Below are 20,372 nucleotides of genomic sequence, written 5' to 3'. Positions count from 1 at the left end.
TTTGTTGTTAAATCTCTAATAGTACTCTTCGATCTATTTGGACGTAAGCGTAATTTCGTTTTTATATATGTTGAAAACGAAAGGTATTGTTGGAAATTTGAAATACTTTTGGGAACTCGAAGGATGTACAATCTTTTGACTTTATACGACAATTTACATATTGTAAGCCCGCGAGAACGTGGAACTTCGGACAAGGATTGTGGCACTGCTGACCAGTCGCCCAAGTCAGGGGTATGAGCAACGTTGCTGCATTGTATAGATTCTATGACCGTGCACCAGGCTTATGCAGGGCGTATACAACATTCAGGAACTGCTGCCGAAAGCCTTTATCGATATTTTCGCACTCCTGTCTCACCTAGAAATTCTTCAAGGATATCTCGGTGAAAAGTGTCAAAAGTGTGAAACTGATTTTAGATTAATTTTTAAAGTAGAACCCGCTTTAATCCCTTACGATCAAACTTGTCGAACTCGCTCGCCTTCGAAATCTAAAACGATTCGAATCTTATAACTCAAAGTTCCACAACTATCCAACTTGCAATATTGTGAACATTTCGGAATTCGGCGAACTTAGTTTCATTGTATAAAGCTTAAAAATCATAAAGGCCTCGCGTAGAAAACTTTATGTCGTCATTTACATGGTGACTCGTCTAGCAACGATTGTGAATTCGAAACTTGTCAGGAAACGAAATTGAAAACTTCGAACCCAATTCTAGAGAGAAATATGTTGCACGGCGTTGTTATGGGAGGAATGAAATTCCAGCTGTTTCTACGACGAACCTCGTATGAATCCAAGAAGCGCGGACTAGCGATATATCGTTTTTGACTGGATGTTTGAAATGAAACGAAACGATGCAGTCAGTGGTGTACGCGTTGTCCCTGTTACACGACACGAATCCTACCTTTCGTAGTTTTAAAGCCGATAATAACTTTCAATCCTTAGGTATATTTAGTCAGTTTATCGGGCAAACCACATAAAATATGTAAAATATACGGATGTATGAGGATTAGCGACTGTGACCGCGATATCTTCCGTCTGTACTTTCAGAAAAGTAATACGGGAAATTTGTATCATCCGTCGGTTGCCCATTTTTGGCCACGATAGAGGAGAACTTCAGCTTTTATTTTTCCAAAGTGTTACGTTGATTATCGCCGTCGATTACTGAGCCGTCGACGTAGCTGACATACAGGTTTTGTACATTTCTGGTGAAAAGAAGAAGACTGTGAATTACTAAAAACCAACCGAGCAACACGAACACCAACTCGATGAAACGTAATCAGGATATATTGTGAAACCTGGTTTTATTTAATTCTACGATACAGGCCGGGTCACTCTAATTTCCACACGAATGAAACACGAGTTTAGACAGGAGCTGCCACCGCGATACGTAGTTTCTGCTAGAGAAATGATATAATTGAAGTGGCCAAGATGAACCAATAGAAATAGCAAAATTTCCGATTAAGCGTAAAACGTTACTTAAATTATGTTAACTTTCTTTGGAAAATATGGACAACGGGTCTATTGGCTTCGTGGCTACGTTATCTGTATGGCTTTATTATATAAGGAACTTACTGCTTGCAATCAATCGAACATCGACAATTATACAACTTGAATTTCTTGTATCTATTCATTTATTTTTATTAAAAATTCACCCAATAATCGATAAATGGAAGAAGCTGTAGATCGATACGCTTACTCCAATCTGTTTATTTTCGTAATTGGGATAAGTCACCTGTTGTGCGAATAAATCATCCGTTCTTTGTCGTGTTTGCCTAACGCTAACAGAGGCTGAAAATCCATCAAAATTCAAACTGAATCGCAATTGATGGAATTATTCTAATAACGTATCTCTTCCTTTTGCGGTATTTCGTCTGCGTTTTCTAAATGTATATAAACTCTAGTCTACACCTGCGAAGGTTACATATGCTCTCACTTAAAAGCCAATGAAACACTGTAGCGTGCTGACACGCGTTGATATTCAAAAGTTTTTCAACAACGCTCGATTCTCGTGGTGAAAACCTACAAATAACAACAAATTGTTCGATAAACCGATTTGCGATCCGTTCCTGAAAACTTTTATCCATGCCTGGAAAATCGTCGATTCGATAACATTTCGCTTGTCACAGCAAATACGTCGGATGTTACAGAATGTTTTAAACGGTCGCTTGGAAAATTCGAAAGAGTCGAAACAAAAATGAAATGCGGACAAAGCTGACGGAATTCGTTTGTAAGCAGTATCTTCAAAAAATCGTCGATGCTTGTTACTTGGACGTGTATCCATTGTCCAGTCAGAAAATCAATGTTCAACTCTGCTTTACCATCCTCCGCATCTCGCTTTTTTCTCGTGTTTTTGAAAAACAATACGACGGACGAATATTTCGGCTTCGCGAAACTACGATTTCATGTTTATCAAAATATAGGGGTGAAGATATTACGCGAAAGTAAACGTTTTCGCTATACGAATACATAATTTTAGCCGAATAATAACGGCACTTTGAATAGCTTCTAAGAAGCTCGATACGATTTAGTTAATTCCAATGGGTGATACCAATTCGAACGTCAAAAAGAATGGCTACGCCATAAATCACATGTCATTTAAAGGCAATGAGTTAAAGCAAACCCTCGTACTCGCGCGAGTTGCTACGGTGCGGGTAACATAAACGCTCCCTTCTCTTCCATAACGTTATAAAGTTGCTTTGAAAACATTTGTTACGGAGAAAGAGGAAAGGCGGAAGACGGAATTTCATCAAATTGAAAGTTTTCACCTTCGATATCTCAAAAGGTACACGTGTATAAAGTATCACCTTCCGTGCTCTACCTCTGCCATAGCCGCCCTCGCTTTATCGCGATAAAAAGGAACTCAAACACACGTTTTCCACGCTTTCAGCTTTACACGGTGTTACCGCTGGCCTACTTTTCAACTGTTTCGCGAACGCGTTAAATGGTCACAGTTTACGGATGAGTTCGTTCGGTTTTCGCAATTTTCCGTTCATCTTCTCCGCGATCCAACCGTCGAACAGAAAAAGAGAAACACAGAGGGATGAAAACGTTGTGCTAAATGACTGACGTTTCGAAAAGCTCCCACGGATTTCACAACTCCGACTCTTGTTTTCAGTAACTTGGAGAACGTTGTACGTTTGCGAGCATCTAATAGGAAAAGGCAGTTGGTGTGTATGTGCGAGATAAAGAGACAGACGAAGAGGGAGAGGGTTGCAGAAGCTCCTGTCCATAGAGCATGTTCATTCGCAGCGGCAGCTGTGCAAATCTGCCGCGCGTATCGCGGTCGCGCTAATGGACAAAAGGGTAATTTGTAATCGCTAATTACATCCAGTTAAATCTGACGTGTTCGCCCCGAAAGCGGTGGTACGCGTGACGTTATCCCTCTCCTGAACACCGATTCGCAGCCACCCTCCGTTCCAGCCCTTTCACCCTGCCGCCGTCCGAGGTCGGTATGATTAGTACGAACGATAAGTCGAGACGTCTGACGTATTCTCAGCGCTGTTATCTGGCTGCAATTAGTTGCGCAGAACGCCGCGCGTAATTAAGACAAAAACCTCTCGTCTAAGTGTCACGTTATACGCGATATCGACGAGCGATGTCCTTCGTCCGAAGAGCCGTTGCCCGGTGGACTCTGGGGCGCGTCTTGGAAAAGCGCGCTCGTTACCAAGATTTTATCGCGATAGAGTGGTACAAACGCGTGGCCACGTTATTCTCCAACAGACTGCGCGAATTAGAGCGGCTGGCGTGATCCACGAGGAGTCCAGCGTCTGCGTTGGGTTCGCTGTTGATCGACCATTTGCTCGATTAATTAGCATCGGGTCCTTTGGCGTGTTGGTGATCGACGTACGGAAACGATCGGGGTATAGCGTAATTAGTAGCTATTAGTTCGAGAAATTTTGAGAAGTAAACATATGTTAGACGCGATCGATCGAAATCAACATTGGTTTCTAGTCTTTAGTGTTTCTATCGGAGTAATTTCTTTTTGAAAACTGTGATGCAATATGACGGTTTCGTTATTTTGTAACAGATACACGTATACATATGTGTAGTATCTAAATAGTCTAGAGCAAAAATAAGAAAGGATGTTTTATTTGAAGCTGAATTTAGTTTTATTTTAACAAGCAATACCCAATACAATCCTCCAGGTAAAAAAAATTGCTGACTCTCAGCCCTCGCATCCTTCTCCCCCTCCTTTACTCATTTAGCTTCGACGTCACCAAGGCATACCCTCTTAATTACACTCTCTCTCTCTTTCTCTTTCTCTCTTCCCCACCACTTTTACGATTCTTAGTTTACCTTACCTTAAATTTACAACTTATACTATTCCGAGAAACTCGAACTTAAATATATAATACACCAAGCGTATACCCCCTCCCCTCTTTTTTTTGATATTACATACGTAATATATATAGCGATAAAAATTAAGAATGACCAAGGCATTTGAATTTACTTCATCGTTAATGCGTATAAAGTCATATTTATTAAACACACGATACGGGCAAATTACGTGTACAGTTTGCACGTCCTGTTTGAAAAAATTACATTTCATATACACCAATCTGATACGATACGCAGTTCTAATTAGATCATAGATATTTAGTTAATGCAGATTGATAGTGTTATATCGTTATGAAAATTACAAAGAATGGGCAAAATAAAGCAGGAGTGCTTAAAACGTGATACAACATGCGATATTCCTACCACGTAAAAAAATTAATAAATTTAAGAAAGGAAAGGTAATCTATGATAAAAGAATCCTCTGTACGAGATATCTTTAAGAGTGTATAGATGATATCGCTACTCGTAAAATTTATCTTATCGAGAGAATTCGTGTGATTGGCTTTTTACGATTGCCTACTTTAGTAGAAACTTCTCGAGTCTCCTGCAAATTTTATCGTTCTGTTCATTAACTTCGGAATGAAAGCGTTCGATAAATCTTGGAAAACGATAAATTACTTGTAACGTGCGATTAAATTTCTATGTGAGAAAACAGTGACAGTCGGATAAAATCTCGATGACACTGCGGCACCGCATTTATGGTAATTTCACGCAACAGAATTAACGATCGCTGCCGTTGTTTGCCAGCAGTGACAAGAGCAATGCAAGTTCATACAACCTCGTGCACGCTTATTATTTTTACTCTGATTAATTGCTCATCTGATATCCATAATAATTTACCGGACGCATTCAACCATATGATTTTACATTAATACAACCAACAACGAGGATCAAACACGTGCCACGATAAGCCACAATAACAAAACATCTGTTAAGCCAATACATCTATGCTACGATATATCTACGCACATAGTAAAGCAATGTTATAAAACAGGTTGTTTTGTAGCATATAACCTGCCATACGCTATCCATAGGCGTTAATGAACATTACGTATTTTCTTCTCTTTTTGTAGCAAGTTTTATTAACTTTGCTAAGACGCAACTTTCGATAGTCGATAATCGATCGATGGATCGACTAGCCGATAAAATATCAGTAGAAATAATATATTTCCACGTACACGTTCATCGATAAACATGATTCTTGAATCGAAATTCAAATCATCCCTGTACATGACTTTGGATTAACACAAGATAATTTAACCAAACATACCGCGATAATATTGCCGGTTGCTTCCGTGACCGAAACAATACGCCATTAGCATCTCAACGCAATCGTAATTATATGCTCGTGAACTCACGCAACACCGAGTAACCGCACCGTTATCTCTGGCTAACCCTATTATAATTCGTATTAGGTCAGACTGCAAAGCTGCTTTTAGCGGAGGCTCTCATCCTGTTTTAGCAGGTGTCACATTTTTATTGGCTCGTTTCTCGCCGCGATAAAAGCCCGTCTCCCCTATCGCTATTAAACGTCGCTATTATTATTGCCGTTGTGATTGATTAACACGTCGTTCACGCGATTAACGCGACAGCGATGTCGTTAACGCTACGTATAACTTGAGCAATGCGGCGTTCCTAATAATCACCACGGCGAACAACCTGTCGGCCAAAGTTTCCACGAATACGAAACGCTTTCGTTTCTTCCATACACACTGCATAATTTCTTTTCCCCCTTGTTCGTTGTCGAGTTTATAATTGTATCGACCTGCCGCAGCGTCGAAGTGCTGTTTTCCTTCCCATTCGAATACGGCTGACCTCAAAGGAATAAAGCTGTCTACCGGTCTTAAATAAATCAAAACTTGTGTCCATTTTGCGAGTTCGATCCCGTGCGACTTTCAGAATACGAAAAGTCAGCCGTTCGAAGAGCTTCTTTCGAATTTGAGAGCCAATACGTTTAGCGCTCTATTTATATGAATATAAATCCAGAGCGTTATTTTCCATTTACTTTTTTTTTTTTTTTAATGAAAGAGGGAAGCTCTGTTTCTAAATTAACGAGTTGCTCTCGACTCGTAGCTGTTACTGCGCTGCTTTTTTTAAAACTCGTAGCACAGAAAACAGTACTGAAATTAATTATTTCGAAATGTTCTCATCTCTTTTATGTCCTTTATTTAACACCTAAAAATGTTTACGAATATGATACATTTTACCGATATTATATTACTTTATGTTATAATTGTAGTTACAAGTATGATATTAATTTTAATCATGTTGAATCATGGAATACGGTCGACTGATTGCTGAACAGTAAATAATATATAGAATAGAAGCAATTCGGTCCATGTTAAATTGAAAATATTGAAAGGAAATTATACGTATTGCGATAAACGTGTGTTTGTATCGTTACGTACATCACGTGTTTGGAACTAATACAGGTCACAAGCAGCGATCAATTTTTCGTTAATTATATCTCGTTAGAAGGTATTACGTTGTTTGCGCATTTATTTACGCATAGAACCCAGGATAGATAGGGATAGGGTAGACGTGGATGGTAGACCCACGATCCCGATAAATCAGTCGAATTTATGTAGTACCGGGGCCAGAAGGCCTAAGGTATCGGCCGAACTGTAAACAATGTACCGTTGGGTCCTTTAAGTGGACAGTTTACGTGAAAAGGCTGTGTGACCTTGATCACGGGGGTTTCGGGATACCTGTTCCGAAGAACGGGAAAAGGCAGAGCGGGCAGAGCGGGCAGAGCGGGCAGAGCGTGTAGAGCGTGTAGAGTGTGCGGAGTGGACAGAGTTTGGATTGGGAAGCAGAAAGCTGCATGCGAGAATAGAACGTAGAACAGCATTGTAATCATTTCGTTGCTCTTAATAATATATATTAAATCAAAACATCATCACTTGTCCTTTCTCTCTAAGACCCATTTGGATACTACATTTATGATATTTTATTTTTATAAAAATTATGATCAAATTTAACCGACACCAAGCAACAATCGAATAACGCTAGCAAAGCTCGTTAAATAAAAACCAAAAAGCGATGACATTTGCATATTACATTTGATTAGAAACGATAACAAAGAGGTCGAATATGGTCACTTAAGTTAAGAGTCTTGGCGATATTTTCATGAAATTACAACGTCGCCTAATCATACTCGGCATCTGCGAGCGTGCCGTCGATTTATTCAGCACACACGCCGCTAAAGATTTGCACACGAAACACGTGCGTGCTGCCAGCAAGTATGCAGAAATGCTCGAATAAATAATATCAGAGCACGTTCGAGGACCTCGATTTATTAAATGGCGGCTGAATCTCGTGATACGGCTGAAATGGGAAATGAGTAATGGAGTCGAGTGCGGCGGTGACCTCGCAAGTAAGTTCGGTATTGCGAGCGTATAATCCTTTCCTAATGACGCACCCGTTTTTAGCCTTAAATGCGGCTGACACGTCGCAATCGTACAGCACCGTTAAAAGCAAGCCCTCTCGTGTTTTCCGCGCATTTCATGTACAGATTAACATACGTACGCAGAACAGCGAGCCTAATTTCACGGGACGTTCATCGCGGTTGAACCCAACCCACCTAGTTTTTCGGGCGAATCTTAGCGTTATCCTCTCTGAGAAACCAAATGATTTCCAATCTTTCGAAATAAATTTTAAGTTCCGACAGGATTGGATGGATCCAAAAATATCCATGATCTTCGTAATTATGTACAGGCTGGCCTGTATAGTTGAAAAACGAATAACTCCGTTCGAAGGAATAAGTGGAAGGCATAACGTATAGAAGTTGATCTTCTAAACTTAAGCCGAAGCAAAGATAACTTTGCTCGTTTGCGTCGATCACGGTAGTCGACGATCGCGGGTCTACGATAGTTTGACCAAGTCTTGGTAGAAAACTCGACGATAAATTAAATGAAATCACGTTCGACGATAAGCCGTAGTCAGTGAACCTACTTAATAAAAAGTTTCTTGTTTATCATTCGCAGACGCCACGCTGCCGTGTGACCGTATCGGCTACTCTGTTGCACCTGCTCGTCCTGGCTGTCACGTTCGCGCTCGGAACGGCTGCGATCTGTCCAAACGGCTGCATCTGCGACGACGACAACCTCGTGGTATCCTGCATAGGCGCGAATTTGGACGTCATACCGATCGCCCTGAACCCGAGTATCCAGCGGATAGTGTTGAAGGAAAATCGGATAAAGATAGTGGACGCGGCGGCGTTTCAATTCTACGGGGACCTGAAAAACGTCGATCTATCGAGCAATCACCTGTTTACCATTCCCAACGGGAGTTTCGACGCGCAAAAGCAACTGGTGGAGCTTCATCTCAGACACAACAAGATCTCAGCGTTAACCGAGAAGACGTTTCAAGGTCTGAAATCTCTGACGGTACTGAATCTACGGGACAACTACTTGGAAAGTCTGAAGAACGGTCTGTTTGCCTCGTTATCAAAGTTGGAGGAACTAGACTTGGGAAAGAATCGCATATCGAAGGTAGAGCCGGGAGCTTTTCAAAAATTGGGTACGCTGAGAGTGTTGCATCTGGACGATAATCAGTTGAGAACCATCCCGTCGCCAGCTCTCGCGCCGTTGAACGCCTTGGCTGAATTGCATATAGGTTGGAACGCCTTCTCGTCGCTTCCGGATGACGCGTTCAAGGGATTGGAACAGTTGACCGTGCTGGATATTACCGGTGCTGGTTTAGACAACATCAGCGACGGCGCTTTCCGAGGCTTAAACGCTCTGCGTACGTTGGAACTGGATGGAAACAAGTTACGAGAAGTACCGACGAAACAGTTGGCGGTTCTGCCTCGCCTCGAAGAACTCACCTTGGGTCAAAACTTCTTCACGACTCTGAGGTCCGGAGCCTTTCAAGGTCTATCCAAGTTGAAGAAGCTGGATATATCCGCGGCGAAATTGTTAACCACCGTCGAACGGGGAGCATTCTCGGACAACGCCAATTTAGAGACGCTGGTGTTGAACAGCAACAAACGGCTAACTACAATGGAGGACGGTTCTCTGGCCGGTTTACCCAACTTGAGGCATTTAATGCTACGTGACAACGCGTTCACCGGCTTTTCAGAGTCTTTGGTAGCCTGGAACGAACTGCGTCGACTGGATTTAAGCGAGAATCCCTTGGTCTGCGATTGTAGCTTGCTCTGGCTAGCCGAGGTTCTTGTCCCGAGAAACTCTAGTCCGGTATTATGCGCAGAACCTCCGGAGTCAAAAGGGAAACCCATCAAGGGTATGACACCTGACGAACTGGGCTGCGCCTTCTCCGATCCCCGGAAACAAGCATTGTTGGCGACTTTATGCGCCGCTGGCCTTGCCTTGCTCACCGGCTTGGCTCTGATCCTCTACTACAGATGTCGTAGACACGTCAGGGATGCCTTGAAAGACTACAAATGGAAGAATCGCGGCATTTCCCGCAAGGAACACGAGTATCAAAAAACTTTCTCCGAGGACGAGTACATGGTCAGATCCGCGTCCACCCACCATCACCACCATCATCATCAACCTCAATCGCAACAGATCCCTTCTCATCATCACCATCACCATCTTCAACAGCAACAGCTGCAACAGCAGCAGCAACAACAACAACAGCAACAGCATTCGCAGATAGCGGCGGGTATTAAACCTATACCTGTAACGGAACTGTAGCTAGAACTTCGGGCGGCGAGCCCTGGAACCGGCGGTGTTTGGTTCTTGCCCCATGGCAGCACTACTCTCGCTGAAGGCTTCACCTACATCGACGGGGAGACGGCGCGTCAAATGCGCCGTCCGGGAACGCTGCCCAATTCCGGCACGTCCGGTCATCGTGCTGCCGCCACTATAGAGGACGGCTCCACGCCATTGAGCGTCGCCGGCGATAATTGCTCGTCGACCGGCGCCAGGTTACATTACTCCAATCACTCTTTACGCCGCACGCCGCAACCGCCCCATCTGCCACCTCGCGACACCGACAACTCCTCGGAAAGAACGCAGAACGACTCGAGGCTTCAAAACGGTATACCCGGACACCATCGTGCGCCTCCGCCCCTTCCTTCCAGACACCAATCGTCCTGCAGCCAATCTTCCTATCCTACCCTGCCTATGAACGGCCACGCGACTCATCAGTTCCATCATTTCCCACGCGAGAAAGACAGATCGTCGGCTCGCGAGAGGAGTCGCGATCGGGACGTAGGCCTGCAATCCGTCCCTCATCGGTCCGACAAGCACCGAGATCTTCAGATGGAGATGGAGATACGCGACGGGCTGGACATGGGCGAAATAGGCACTTATCGAGCGTAAAGATACGCAGCACGAAAACGGGAACAAGGTGAACTCGTTTCGGAGAAGGCCAGAGCGCGGATAGGCCGAGCGAATTGAATCGAAGACTGAATTCGAATAGAGACTATCTGGCGAATGAACGAGATTCAAATAGACCGCAGTTTACGCGTCTCCGTCCGATTTTCGCGCACGCACGTGATACGGTCGAAGAGGCAAAGATGCATCGAAGCGTTAGCCAGCGAACGATATCGATGCAATCGCGATGGAATTGGCCAACTCACGACTAAATCAAATCGAAGACTGATTACGACGGACATCGGTGAACAATATCGACAAGTAATTAACCGATACTGGTACATTCCAATCACCTGTCTGCCAGTCTTCGCTAGGATCGGCCAACACCAATTTCAATCAAATTACAACGTTTTGGTCGATGCAGTTTCTCTGCACGTCGATTGTACCGGGTCGTTGTAACGGCTCAACGAGAAATCTCCAATTTTTGCTAAAAAGAACAACCGAAAGGAACGTATAGAAATATACGCGAGTTATTTTAACGGAAACGATGCTTCGCGTCAGGAATACGAAGAACAAGAGTATATCCGATGGAAATAAGAAGAGAAAGGAGGATTAATCGCGCATGCGAATCAAACGAGAGAGTCGATAATGAAAACGTCACGATGCCGAAGAAAATTGGTCGATAGGAAGGAAAGGCCGACCGGCTATCGAGAATTATCAGAAAGTATCGATACGTTTCGCTAGACGTGGACGTTACGTCCGCGTCACGATAGTTCAGTGACTCTAAGAGCGCTCCAAGGACTTCACGGTAAAAGAAAACCGACTCTACGTAGCAAGATGGATCAGATTGGAACGCGCGCGTGTGAAACGTCCGTGAAGAACTGTGTCGAAAAGACCAACGGAAGACGAGTTCAGTGTACGTTACCGCAATGATTTTACGCGCAACTATAGAACGGTCGTCTTCGTCTTCGAACGGAAAGAAAATCGCGTGTTCGACACATCGATGACTTTGAAGATCTTTCGCGAAGAATTCGTAAAGGCGAAAGCAGAAGAGAAGAAGGTTGAAAGAAGATGAAAGTTGCAGACGAACTTGCTGAGGACGACGTTCGACGAACGTGCCAATGTTCGAGCCGTAAAAGCACCTCGTTCGTAAACGTAATTCTAAAAAGTTCGTAGAGCGAAACAACCGAATCGAAATCCAAAGAAACGAGACTCGTCGGTTACGCTCCCTTCTCGTCGCTGTCGCTCGCGAACGATCCGACGAAATCATTTCGAGAATCATACCGCGATCATGGTGAGAATCGCGGTGAATTTTCAAGCGCCTTAGAAAGCGAATAACTTGAGAAGAAAGACGCCGAGTCGTATTTGGAATGCTCTACTAAGCGTTTCGATCATTCGTTGTATCGTATATGCCCGGCTGTTATCATACGTTATACGTATGTATCATATATTTCGTATTTATTGGCGTGGTATTAGATAACTTTATATCTATCTTTGTATTTTCTGTATTATTTAAGGAAAGAACCGACTGCTTTTTTACATTTCCTTGAGATTTGTACATTTTTTCTCCCAGAAGAGTCGAGCTGATTAACCCTGTAAATTATTGTAAAGATATTTTTTAAATTTAGTCGTGTACAAAGAAAAAATGTACGAATTTGTAATAGAACACCTATTTTCTGAGTACGATTCGTAATAAATGAACGCTCGCACGAAACTCCGCTGCATGTACTCGTGTACTTTGAGATATAATAAAAAAGTCGACCGCTTAATTATACCTAAACCGTGAAATATCACAACAAAGGATGGTCTCAAGTTCACAACCTACGTGATGAAATCAAAGGAACCTTCAAGATCGAAAGTAACTTGGACGAAGTTGACTACCGAGAATAATCGCTCGACTGGAATATTCTCCTTCGCGAATCTGGAACATAAATGTATAACGAACTTTCTTGGACCGGAAGGAACTTTCGTGAAACTGGAACTTGATCGTGAACTTAGGCTTCAACTATTCAGGACGACAACACTGTCTCACGCTCTTTCGGATCGCCATCCAATTGTACTTAAAACAAACGCTTGAAACAATTTTCTATTTAAGTCCGTGTGTCTTTGATTCGTACTACCGTTATTATTCTATTCTCTACTTCTAAAGAAAAGTTTGAACTACAGAAGAGAAGAAATTTCTATGTTAATTTCCATGCGTTTCATTCGATATGTTTCAACGTACATTTCGCTTATTCGTTTTTACCTCGCTCCTGTTCAACAACGAGTCGACGTTCTAGTTGACAGCTAAAGCTACACGTATGCGATCGAACGTTCATCGAAAGATCCTTCGATTTTCTGGCATCGGACAATGGCTGCATTAGCAAATCGAACTATTAGAAGACGCTTTCACTTGTGGAGAATAAAATGTGTATCGTAAGAGATGTATTCTCGTTCGACGTAGAATCGTAACTATATATAGTATATTTTAATGGAGCGAATTTTATTTTCCAAACGAAGCGTGAATATGTAGACGCGTGACATAGTTCAGCGAACTGTACAAGTCGTAGGTCTTCGATCGTTAAAATTTAAGAATTAATTTGTAGCGTCTCGTCGATGCAGGAACGTATATCATTGCCAACGTCGAAATTCCTGCGATAAAGATTACCGTTCGAAGCTGCTGTATCGCTAATCAAAGTGTCTCGACAGCCTGTAAGCTTCCCTGGCTGCTAAACTTTTGCTTTTTAAACTCACTATTTCACTGCAACGACCAGGAAAAAAGGGAAAAGGCAAAGAAATACCTCAGAGTGTAAAGAATTTTACGATAAAGCTAGAAATTTCGGTTGTCGTGCAATGCTGCACCCGTCGTGAAAATCGATTGGCAAGACACGATACCTATACACGATTCTGGTCGCCCGGCCAGCTGTTAACCGACTAGAAGCAAAAACTTATCAACGTATTGAAACGTATTTTACGATTTACGTGTACTCGTACTTTAACCACGATCGTTTCACCGCCAACTCGATAGCGATCGAAGCTCGAGCAGACTTTTCCGTTGTTATTCAGAACCGTGTACATTTCAGAATAGCTGGCGGTCGTTTTTATCCCATTGGGACATAGGTGGACATTAAAGGTGTAGGGTGTTCGGTATCGCGATGCAAAATTATTGGTTCCGTGTAGATACGGAATATCGTGAACAATGATAGACCGCGGTGAGACAGAGCCACAGGCATTGAAAAACGATCGTAAGCTAACGATACTCGAATAGCTCTCGATTTCTTTTCGGACACGTTCGTTCGTCCGTTGGTTTTTAGAATCAAACTCGCGTATAAAAGAATATCTGCGATATTATATCTCCAGATTGTAAATAACATTACTTATATCGTTTACAGCTCGTAAAGATTTCCTTTGGTTGTAACAGGTGTATACGCATTTTTCACGCGGTCGGAATACAGTGTATCTTCGTCAAGTACAGAGTATCACTAGGATAACTCAGTTTACTGGTATTTCCTCGTCTCGGGTTTGTCGCTGCCTCGCCGTTTGCTAATTACGCGACTGCAATTACGTGACTGCAATACGATAAAAACAGCTTATCGGTATTCGATCGAACGTTGTCAGAAACGTCGTTCTAATTTCTAAAGTCAAACTTTCGACGAGAAAAACCACGATCCATAGCCCGGCTCGTTATCGAAAGTAACCGACGTTCCGTGACTGAGAGACGTCTTAAATTCGTCCCTCGATACCATCAAAATCCTGTTTCAAACAGCACGAACGATATCTATCTTTCGATCGGCCAACCAACAACGTTAAGCATTCTCGTTGGTGACACGATACTCGAGACATTCTTTATCCAGTTCGAGTCTACACAAACTTTTTCCTATTCAGGATACAAAACGGAAAAGAAATGCCAACTTTGAAATAATAATCGATAACTATATTTATAGTGCTCTCTAAAGTAAGCGAGCAAATGTTTAGTCGACGCTCGTATACTGAAATTAATAATTCGTGTCGACAATTTCAGTTGTTGACGTTAAAAAACACATTTCGTCTCTTACGAAAATACAGAAAGGCAAATTTATGATAAGATACATGCAATGAATGAATTTTACTTTATGAAACGCAAAGACGCTATACTGACATTTACAACCGATAGACGGGCTCGTTGAGAGTAAAATTACTTAAAATCTCGTTATAATAACATCGGTAGCGTGAAAGAACATGGAAATCGTACAAAAGATATATTTAGCCGGTTTAGCTGGTCTAGTTGATTGCACATTGTACGCGGTCTTGCGCACTTGTATCGCGCCGCAACTCGCCGGAGCTCGGTTGGAAAAGATGAGAAGCTCGCGCGACGAGATTATTTTTCCGGCCGAGTGTACCCTGTGGAATTCCACGGTCACCCCGGCCGAGAAAGGTGACTGCACCTTGAATCGGCTCTCGCGCGCGGATCCCAACCGTGGAGAAGCTAAATTCCAGTTCAGGCCTTTGAACGAGCTTCGATTCCGGAATAGGTTTCGAGCTGCCATTCGCTAGCTATTGTTTCGAAGAAGAACGAGAAAGTCCTGTGCGCGTTTCCTAATAGCTCGTTTTCATGCAGGAAAACACGCATGCAAATTCCCTATTTAAGATTTTTTACTTCAAACGAACATCTTGAAAGAACTTTACTTCTTCGGGCGTGTCACTTTAAATGAACGATATTTAATAATTTCGTTTAATCGAAGAATTAGGAATCATCGAGCATTCGTCGAAGATCCGTAATCGAATAGCGATAATACAGCGATAGGCGCGCGGTACGATCAGTTGCACCGATGCTGGTAAATGCAAAGAGCAATTCAAACAGTTCACCATTCAACGCTTCATTCAGAATTGAACAAACTTTGTCCGACAGAATATGTCAGTATAGTATCTGTGTTCGCAACAAGTAGCTTTTAAAAATTCAGTATCTATCCGGTACATGTCAGTCTGACCCATCCGTTTCGATCGCACTATCGTGTTTGGGAAAGTTTTCATTCATAAACGTCAGTGAAAAACATTTATTAACTCGAAAATGGATTAACACGCGTGTACGTAGTATTTTACATTTTGTTTGTTGGGAACGTTAAATCGATGACTGTTAAAGGATTCCCAATGCTATACACGAGAGAGAAAAAATTGCACACCGATATGCGTACCTGATACGTTTCATATTTCGTTTAATCGTGTCCGGTATCCATTTGCTTCAACTTGCGACAAAATGGTAAAAATGATTAAGCAATTCAAAAAGTTATCGCATGGATTTCGTTAAGCTAATTATCTAAAATTACAAACGTTTCGTTTCTACAACCGAAGACAATTGAATTAAACACATGGATTAAATAATCAGGCGATAATTCTATATTCTCGAATAGTCGAGATTAAGCAACGGATATATTAAATTTTGTATTTTGTAAAACGAACGTATATATAATATACTTCGTTCTATTATGCTAGAACAAACATTTATCAAGCTAATCGGCTTCGATTCGCTTGCGTGATCCTGTAAATTATAAATTTAAATATGATATTAGAAATCGAGTGCCAGTGCAATTTACCAACGTATTTGGAACATACGTACTATTCTATATTTTTTTACCTACTAATCTATTTATTCTAATTAAAATTTGTTATCTTATATTAAATTGGTATTTTTATGTTGCGATATATATTTCTTTTAATGTAACCATTTAAATCTCCAAAGTAATTACTAAAATTTCGACTATTTCTTCAAAAATATGTTCGATCGATGTCTTAAGAAGCGTTATGATCAGGCGTTTGCTGTTATAGATCAGCAGTTAAATACTAATGTGATTAAATACTCCGAAAATATTAAACATCTTAAAACTTTATTTTATTGAGACGGAACGGACAATAGAAATATAAAAGAAAAGGTTACGCGTATATAAAACCTCGATGAGCGTGTCAAGACGTGTTTTCAACAAGTGGTTAAGGGATATTTGAAAACGGAATAAGTAATCAAAGTTGCGGCATATTTTACGAAGCAACCTAATATCTGTAATAAAATATTCATAAGCATCTATTATGCGGACATGGGTACTTTAAGAAACTCTTTCTTTTTGGAGAAACGTTCGTATTTTAATTTTCGTACTTAATCTGGAATCCGTGCCAATCGAGTACAGATCGCCTTTACACGTTCACACACAAAAGTAGATATAAAATTTATCTCTCAAAAGCCTTTGATATTTAAGATTTTGCAAATTTTTCTTCGATTACATCCTAACGAGAAAATAGCATTTTTAGTTGAAGCAACAAGAAAGATAAATGAAGTTTACATGAAAAACTGCAGGTTGTATCGTTTTGCTCCTTTCGCTTTCAATTTTGTATCATCACTGTACTGCCACTTAACCGGAATATCCGACACCCTCTGTGTTCATAAGAATCATCGTTTCGCGGCATTTTAAAAATGATTTTAACGCGGAATCGAATCGCCATTGCCATTCGAACGTAAACAGAATCTCGAGTGTCGACTGTTTCTCGTTATTTATTGTCGATTCTCGTCTGAGAAATCAAGAGATTAAATACGAAAAACAGCAAATCGAAGGTGATTCGCGTTCGAACTGTCAAATGGATCGTCATACGCGTTAGATCCATATAAAAGCGATCAACCGTGAGTAACGATGCATCTAGTTTCGTAAGTTGGACGCTTTCCAAAATACTCGCACAAATCTTATCGCGGGTAGCTTTTCAGTGGCTGAAGTTCGCTAACACCGGTAAAATCGGCATGAACACGTTCACTGTTGATCAATTTCCATTGTCGATGCCACTGTCCGCCAAATTATAATCTTACGTCATAAAATTATATCTTCCTTTCGTACAAAATTTTGCATACGCATTGTGAAGGACTCCATGCCTATTTGAATCCGAGACGTGATCTGTGAGCGTGTTAAATCGTTGTTTTTTTTATTTGATTTGTAATCATTTATATCTAATATCGGATATATATGTCTACATCACGTTGGCAGAATATTTTTTATCTTGAACGTTCTTTTCTATACGTTGAGCACATTATTATCTAACATTTATCTACGTACTGAAATTCGTTTGAGCGCGATATGTCGTGTGAAACGTATAGAACCGCGAATGTGAATCTTATCGATCGTCTACGTTATCGAAAATGTAGTAAAAATTCGCTCATAAGTTCGTGAAATTTCTTCGCAGAGATCGCGTAACAGGCGTGGAAGAAATGACGAAACGTGTTCGCAAAACGTCCCTAACGTCTGTTCTGTATGAGGGAGAAACCGCTGATATCCTATCCAATGTATTCCGAAGATGATGATCGGGATCGAATTCAAGTAACTCAAAAATTAATGTAGTAGTAAGCCAGCATCAAATATATCAGATCTTATTTTTTAAGCAACGCAAGAGTTTGCGGGCGCGAAGGTGTGACGCCTTGAGAGCGAATGTAAGAAAACACAGGGAACCGATGTCTGAATTTCATTCCTTGACGCTGTTGACCTGTGTTTTCCACGATCGAATCTGCGAATGCATTGAAAGAACCCTAAGTAGAATGTCCGATTGTAATTAAATATATTGTAAATGTCGGGTCAAATGTCGTAGATAGACGGGGAAATATGTAGAAAAACAGAGTATTACTCTATCATGATTAAAAAAAAAAAAAAAAAAAAGGGCGAAGAAAATTGTATATTTTAGGATATGGCTGTCGTGTTAAGCAGAAAGAAAAAATAATTACATAAACGAATTGCGTCGTATCGTATCGTGTTGCTAGTCAATCGACACGTGTTGAAAAATAAAGACGAAGAAACGACGATTCGGCGAGAGTGATGTAAAGAGCAAGATCGAGTAAGTTAATCATCTCACAAATATTAAATTATTGTACAAAATTTAATGCCGATAGTTTGTAAGGCCTATCGTTTTACTTGTACGAGATCCATTTATGTTTATAACGTACGACCTATTCGATACTATCGTGCTAAGTTGAATGGCGCGTAAACTCGTATCTATGCACACGATTTATTCACGTTCCTTTCGCGTACGAGAGACAAGCTGGAGTTCTGACTGGTTCCCAAGTTTCTTTAACTATCGTACGCATTATGATTCCGATTCAACAAACGCAGATTATATAATATTTGAAACAGAATATACTTTGAACTATAATTTGATGATAATTTATCTATATTTTATATCTAACATGGTGTTGAAACAGCGAATAGCTAAAGTTGACTTAAGTAGCTTTTAAAAAATCGTAAGATAGGATTATATCAATGTATTTTATACCGACCATTTTTTTTTAAATTGGTGACAATATTCCCACAAAATACCAAATTCTTTTTCCTTTCTTTTTTTTTTTAATACGTAAATAGATAAATTTTGATTATATTTAGCAAGATTTCTTCAAGTACATCTTCGTATAAACATTCGTAAATACTTTTTATACACGAAGATGGTATTATCATTAAAACCGCGATTAATAGAATTAAAGGAGGATATAATACACTGGAACAAGTAAGAACTCTCGCTAGTTTATCTATGCAGTAGCGGCTGACTTCGATGTCCATCCCAATTCTTCGACCACGTGCACTCTGAATCGTTTCCAATTTCAAACAGAAAAGACTAAAGGACTCGCGAGGCTTCACGAAACTGTCAACATGGGAAGGAAGGAGCGAGGAAACGCGTTAGAGGATCAGCCGGCAAACGAAATCTAACATGCACGCGGACACACTGTACATTCGTGTAAAGCATAGCGGAGCCTTATTGAGAAAGCAATATGCATCCTTTAAAAAAAACTGCTTAAAGTATTTTCAAGCTGCTAATTCTACTTGAATAATTAATTCCTATGCTAAGTAATATCGAGGCAATCTGGATTCTCGAAAAATGGAGATCGTCTTCTGCGGCTTCGTCATCGCGAAACTCACCGAAGAAGATCACTTTTTTGGAGGACCACTGATGTAACCCACGGATAGCACTTCAAACTTTATACGTACATTCTCTTCTTCACAGCCAACTGGTCGCTTCGATCGTTCACACTGCCACCTAATTTGTTCACTATTTATGTTTACTTTTACAAAAAATTACCAAATTTAATATTTCTTTTCCAACGTACCAAACAAAAATTATATCATATCGCGTAATATAATATTTGCATACATATACATATTCGCTACCGTGGGCGGCAGTCAGAGCCCTCTCCACCCCGTATGTAAATACACTACCGAAAATAGTACGTATAAAAATTATTCATCGCCTATACGATACAATTTTCTCCTACTTATTGAATCTTTATTAAAGTATATAATAAAAACGTGAGTGCAGTCCCGGTTCCACCGGCTTCCTCTTCACCGCTTTTGCCGCGGCTCAACACCGTCGAACATGTAAATATGTGTCGTGAAAAGACAAAATAAAGAGGAGGCCGAGGGAAACACGACGGTGCTCGAGAAAAATAGTAGCGGCGCTCCGTATTTTGGCGTAAAAATTAAGCGAACGTGTAAACTCGTAAAACCAAACGGGGAGAAAGTGGTTTTAGCGAGTCCCTGGGCCATAACATAGGTCACTAAATATAATAATATTATAGGAATATCTCAGCGTTATTTTGTACATAAACAACTTTATCAACGGATATTAAGAAGTCATCAATAAATCTACATATAAAAAGACAATCCGTATAATTTTCTTTTCGATACCTATTCCCCTATTTTATGTATTTTCTCAAATATACTCGCTCCATACATCGGATTAATAAAATGAGACCGTTAAAGTGTTAGATTGATCCGTTTTAAACC

The 20,372-nt window shown here is 40.9% G+C and overlaps 2 protein-coding genes across 8 annotated transcripts in view; both read left to right on the top strand.

Moving 5' to 3' along the window:
- The window catches only part of LOC126918565 (leucine-rich repeat-containing protein 4C-like), a 279,614-nt gene extending 269,618 nt beyond the window's left edge, over positions 1-9,996 (top strand). For all 7 annotated transcript variants that reach the window (XM_050726615.1, XM_050726612.1, XM_050726614.1 and 4 more), the window contains one exon: positions 8,323-9,996. In XM_050726615.1, the coding sequence (XP_050582572.1) occupies positions 8,323-9,996 (1,674 nt within the window). The remainder of the gene's footprint in view (positions 1-8,322) is intronic.
- A 111-nt stretch (positions 9,997-10,107) lies between these two features.
- LOC126918569 (uncharacterized) lies at positions 10,108-20,249 on the top strand. The gene has a single exon (XM_050726622.1). The coding sequence runs from the start codon at positions 10,108-10,110 to the stop codon at positions 10,624-10,626; it is 519 nt and encodes a 172-aa protein (XP_050582579.1). The 3' UTR covers positions 10,627-20,249.
- The last annotated feature ends 123 nt before the right edge of the window (positions 20,250-20,372 follow it).

Source organism: Bombus affinis, chromosome 7 (assembly GCF_024516045.1).
Source record: "Bombus affinis isolate iyBomAffi1 chromosome 7, iyBomAffi1.2, whole genome shotgun sequence".
In the NCBI taxonomy this organism is placed as follows: domain Eukaryota; kingdom Metazoa; phylum Arthropoda; class Insecta; order Hymenoptera; family Apidae; genus Bombus; species Bombus affinis.
Note: the sequence above shows the minus strand (reverse complement) of the source record. Positions and strands in the feature narration are given on the sequence as shown.

Excerpts from the sequence above, each read along its gene's own strand:
- LOC126918569 (XM_050726622.1), top strand. The coding sequence starts at position 10,108 with ATGCGCCGTCCGGGAACGCTGCCCAATTCCGGCACGTCCGGTCATCGT.